We start from the raw sequence: 5,222 nt of genomic DNA, 5'->3' as shown, positions 1-5,222 counted from the left end.
AGGCAGCTGATGACACAGAAAATAGCTTCGATGATGATGTTATGCGATATGTTATGCGATATGTTGGTGGTTATTTAGCCTTCAAATTTCCACAGCATGACTTTCTTGGATGGCATGTTAAGATAGGTGAAAACGCATGGAATGAGGCAGCTAGTCGTAACAAGGAAGGGTTAATGACTCCAAGTGACTTTTTCTTTGAAGAGCTTAAGAAAATGGAAAACCTGTTTTTGTTACCATGGAGAGAGTTCACTTAAAACTAGCACATGTGTAAATATATACCTTTACCTAAAGAGGTTATTGCCCACTTTGTAAGGAGTCGCATGTTTTTTTTTTAGAATGCGTGTCCTGAACAGGGTCAATGTATCTTCAAGGTGTAGAAAAAGAAAATTTTCAAAACTGTTCAGGTAGCTACTACACTGTTAGAAGTAAAAATAGGTGTGCAATTATTTATTATTTTACTTTTAATAAACGTTGGTTAATCATTTTATGCTGAATTTTCTTACCCTTTTCTTGCATTTACTGATGTGGGGTTATTGATGATGATGAAGAAAAGATAATTTGGCTTTACTTGCCAGTGCAAATAAGTAAAGAAAGGATATATATATATATATATATATATATATATATATATATATATATATATATATATATATATATATATATATATATATATATAAGAGAGAGAGAGAGAGAGAGAGAGAGAGAGAGAGAGAGAGATTCCTAATATGCTTATAACTAGCACTATAGGAGCATGCTATGCACTATGTGTGTGTTTCACTGTTTGATCTGCTGCAGTCTCTGACGAGACAGTCAGACGTTACCCTACGGAACGAGCTCAGAGCTCATTATTTCCGACCTTCGGATAGGCCTGAGACCAGGCACACACCACACACCGGGACAACAAGGTCACAACTTGTAATGTAATGTATATGTATCTGTGTTGTAATGTACTATGATGTGTGTAGGTGATGGGTTAAATACTTGGGTGTCGTTGGCTCTTACACTTGTACCTAGTTACCTAGTTAATTGTTTGTTATGGGAGGGGAAGTGAGGACGACTGTGACGCGAGGCGTCGGGTCAGGAGGAGAGCAGAAGGCGAGCTGTGTAGTCGCCCCACACCTCTGTACACCAAGGGAATAAAGATCACCGGATTGCTGACTGCTTTTTGCTGAACACCACAAGCTATCTAGGCAGTCATGCCCGAAGACCCGGAAGACGTGAAGGCGAGCCCATCTACACCAACGCCATTTGACGCTAGACTCATCCCGGAGTTCGACGGTACAACGGACGTCGTAGAATGGGTGACAAGGGCCGAGATGTTGTGCGAGCTTCGGGGCGCCGCCTTCCAGTCCGAGGCATTCGCTACACGCCGCCTCCGGCCGGGTGAGTCCGCTGACGTCTACCTGGCAGAGCTGCGGAGATTATCAACTTTGTTTGGGGAAGTCCCGGAGCGTGCCCTCGCCTGTGCCTTCGTGACTGGACTGCCAGATGACATTCGCAGAACAATTCGCGCTGGATGTAGGGCCGAAGACCTCGACCTGGTTAGTGTGCTGGCCCGGGCTCGTGCTGTACTCTCTGATGAGAGTGTAGCTGCTGGTGTGGCTGCTGGAGCTGTAGTGACACAGGCTCGTGGTCAACCAACAACGGCCAGAGAGCAGCTTCACGAGCAACAAGTGAGAGCACCGAGGCGCACTCGTCGTTGCTGGAATTGCGGCCGGCCGGGGCATCTTGCTGCAGCATGCCCGTGGACGGGAAACGACGTAGGAGGGACGCATCAGCGCCAGCGTTCTCCTCCGGAAACCAGTGAGCGGCGCGTTGCCAGTGGTGCAGCTGTTAGTCAACGGACGTCGTTGTCAAGTGCTCGTTGACACAGGCAGCACCGAGACCATCGTGCACGCTTCGTGTTGCATGCGGTGGCAACCGCGGATCACCAGCGTAACGACCATCAGTGGAGACACGTTCCGGTGTACTGGAGTCGGCGAGGTGTCTGTGGAGACTCCTGCTGGCCTGTGTGCCAGACTCGAAGCACTGGTGGTGAGCCAGCCTCCCCTGGGCGCGGATGTTGTACTTGGCATCGCAGGCATCGAGGCACTTGGTGGAGTCACGGTGAAGTCTGCCTCTGATGTTCAATTCTGCGGCGCTGGACAGCGACGGTTGTGTGGCACCGCTGCCCCTGCGCCATTGGTGGTGGACGCCCCTGACTTCAGCGTGCAGTTCAACACAGTGAGTCGGACGTGGATCGTCACGTGGAAGTGGACGAATGGTGCTGCCCCTGACTGTCTCGGCAACACAGTGGAGCAGTACAACGTGCCCCTTTCCATGCGACAGGCGTTCTGCCAGGAGCTGGAGTCGTGGATTACAAGTGGTTGGCTTGTACCTCACGATGAGCAGCACCTCGGGGGCTTCTACCGCTCATGGCAGTGCGGCAGAACAATGGCGGTAAGGTGCGGCCCGTACTCGATTACCGTGAGCTAAATGACTGCGTGACTGCCTTCACTGCCGACAGCGACGTATGCTCTGACCAACTAAGGAAGTGGCGCCGGCATGGAGAGAACGTGTCCGTCCTCGACCTACGCAAGGCGTATCTACAGGTGCGTGTAGATCAGCAGTTGTGGCCTTTCCAGACCGTGATGGTGAGAGGTCGGCGGTACTGCTTAACGCGCCTTGGATTTGGCCTCAACATCGCTCCACAAGTTATGAAAGCAGTTGTCAAGACCATCCTGGCTCAAGACTCTAAGATCGAACAAGCAGTTTTGCCGTACGTAGACGACCTGCTCGTGAATGAAGACCTGGTCAGTGCAGAGCAGGTTGCTGCACACTTCGCGAGTTACGGGCTGGAGTGTAAACAGCCAGTCCGTGTGGCGGACGGGGCACGCTTGCTGGGTCTACGCGTACGTCCGGTGAACGGGGAACTGCAATGGACGCGAGACAACGCAGTTGCCGCGCCACCGAAACAAGTGACCCGCCGTGCAGTGTTTGCGTGGTGCGGGCGACTGATCGCTCATTTGCCGGTGGGCGGCTGGCTGCGACCGGCAGTGGCATGGATAAAACGGCAGGTGAACGCTAGTACCCGGGGCTGGGACGACGTGACGGGGATGACGCGCTGTGCGAGCAGATGGAGTACGTGTCAAGCAGGCTGTCCAAAGAAGATCCGTGCTGTGGGCAATGGTGCGTGCATGGAGACCAGGCAGTGGTGTGGACCGACGCCAGCTCTATCGCTGCCGGTGTTGTTGTGGAAACACCGCAAGGAGCTGCCATCGAGGACGCATGCTGGATTAGAAGAGATGAGAGCTCCCACATTAACATGGCTGAGCTGGACGCAGCAGTTCGTGGCGTCAATCTGGCCATCGCGTGGGGCATGCGAACCATCGATCTGCGAACAGACTCTGCGACTGTCTACCGCTGGATTGACGATGCGCTGAGTGGCCGGGCACGTCTTCGCACCAAGGCTCATGGGGAGATGCTGATTCGCCGTCGGGTAGATGTCATCCGGCAGCTGGTGACGGAACTTGAGCTGGTCATGTCTGTGACGCTCGTACGCTCCTCAGAGAACCGCGCCGACGCCCTCACGCGAGTCCCAGGAGTGGGTGCGAGGTGACAAAGACGGATCGGCAGTGAGTGTAGCAGCGGTAGCAGCAGCATCAGCAGCTAGCAGTCGGGATAGCAGCGTGGCGAGTGTCGCTGACGTTCACATACGTGCTGGCCATCCCGGCGCGCGACGCACACTCTTCTTTGCACGACGTGACATCTCACGAGCAGTGACGCGTGCTGAAGCACGTGCTACTGTGCGGCAGTGTGAGGTGTGCCGCAAGATCGACCCAGCGCCGGCGAAGTGGCAGCACGGGTCATTGAGTGTGACTGAGACGTGGCCTCGGTAGCGCCTACCTGTCCCTTGTCGACTGCGGGCCGTCTCGGTTCGCTGTGTGGCGGCACTTACGTCGTCCAGATGCGGACACCGTCGTCAGTCACCTGGAACAAGTCTTCTGCGAGCGAGGAGCGCCGGCGGAACTGCTCTGTGACAACGACACTGTCTTCCGAGGCCGGCGATTCGCAGCTTTCGCGGCGCGCTGGGGCGTGTCGCTGCGCTTCAGAGGGGCATACGCACCGTCTGGTAACGGCATCGTGGAAAGGAACCATCGCACGGTGAAGGTGATAGCAGCGAGGAAGGGCTGCTCCGTTGCTGAGGCAGTCCACCTGTACAACGTGACGCCCCGGGACGGGGAAACTGTGGCATCAGCTCCCGTGAGTGGTACTTACCGGTACCGAGTACGAGACTGCGTAGACACCGCAGCAGCCTCTCAGTGAACGAAGCTGGCACTCCAGATGAACCGGGAGTAGAAGATGAACCCCCGCTTCATGTTGACGCGCAAAGCCAGCTGCTGCAGCCGCAGGTGGCTGAACCCCCACCTGAGGCACCACGAGAAGCCGTGCTTCGAAGGAGTACTCGTGAGCGGCACCCTCTGCAGCGATATTGTTGTGATCCTGGAGATCAGGGGTGTGTAATGTAATGTATATGTATCTGTGTTGTAATGTACTATGATGTGTGTAGGTGATGGGTTAAATACTTGGGTGTCGTTGGCTCTTACACTTGTACCTAGTTACCTAGTTAATTGCTTGTTATGGGAGGGGAAGTGAGGACGACTGTGACGCGAGGCGTCGGGTCAGGAGGAGAGCAGAAGGCGAGCTGTGTAGTCGCCCCACACCTCTGTACACCAAGGGAATAAAGATCACCGGATTGCTGACTGCTTTTTGCTGAACACCACACAACTCCTCGACTTACATCCCGTACCTATTCACTGCTAGGTGAACAGGGGCTACACATGAAAGGAGACACACCCAAAAATCTCCACCCGGCCGGGGAATCGAACCCCGGTCATCTGGCTTGTGAAGCCAGCGCTCTAACCACTGAGCTACATGGGCTGTGTGTGTGTGTGTGTGTGTGTGTGTGTGTGTGTTTACATGAGAGAGAGAGAGAGAGAGAGAGAGAGAGAGAGTCTGTGTGTACATGCGAGTAATGTGAGTCTGTCGTAGTTGCTCTTCCTATCCACCTGTTTTCTTTTCTGGTGAACATGCTCACCCCCCTTCCCTACCCGTACCCCGTTCCCAACCAACCTCCCAGCCACCACCCACCCCGCATCCCCGTGACGTCACTGGGTGCGCAGAACTCGGAAAGCGGGATAATCTTGTATTCTCTTAATAGTGCCCTGGGCTGGCGGTATTGG

General features: G+C 54.0%; 1 protein-coding gene across 1 annotated transcript; it reads left to right on the top strand.

The window, feature by feature from the left end:
* Window positions 1-1,908: 1,908 nt before the first annotated feature.
* On the top strand, window positions 1,909-4,503 carry LOC123504439. The gene is made up of 5 exons (XM_045254951.1): window positions 1,909-2,444; window positions 2,507-2,891; window positions 3,068-3,594; window positions 3,879-4,242; window positions 4,339-4,503. Exons 1-5 carry the CDS (start codon window positions 1,909-1,911, stop codon window positions 4,501-4,503), a joined length of 1,977 nt encoding a protein of 658 aa, XP_045110886.1.
* Window positions 4,504-5,222: the final 719 nt, after the last annotated feature.

Source organism: Portunus trituberculatus, chromosome 16 (genome assembly GCF_017591435.1).
Source record: "Portunus trituberculatus isolate SZX2019 chromosome 16, ASM1759143v1, whole genome shotgun sequence".
In the NCBI taxonomy this organism is placed as follows: domain Eukaryota; kingdom Metazoa; phylum Arthropoda; class Malacostraca; order Decapoda; family Portunidae; genus Portunus; species Portunus trituberculatus.
This window is presented reverse-complemented; position numbering and strand designations above follow the sequence as displayed.

What these genes read in the sequence shown, in the direction of transcription:
- LOC123504439 (XM_045254951.1), top strand. Translation starts at nt 1,909, where the DNA reads ATGCGGTGGCAACCGCGGATCACCAGCGTAACGACCATCAGTGGAGAC. An exon ending in CACGCTTGCTGGGTCTACGC is followed by an intron (nt 2,892 to 3,067) that starts GTACGTCCGGTG and finishes GGTGAACGCTAG; the next exon opens with TACCCGGGGCTGGGACGACG. An exon ending in GTCCCAGGAGTGGGTGCGAG is followed by an intron (nt 3,595 to 3,878) that starts GTGACAAAGACG and finishes TGGCCTCGGTAG; the next exon opens with CGCCTACCTGTCCCTTGTCG.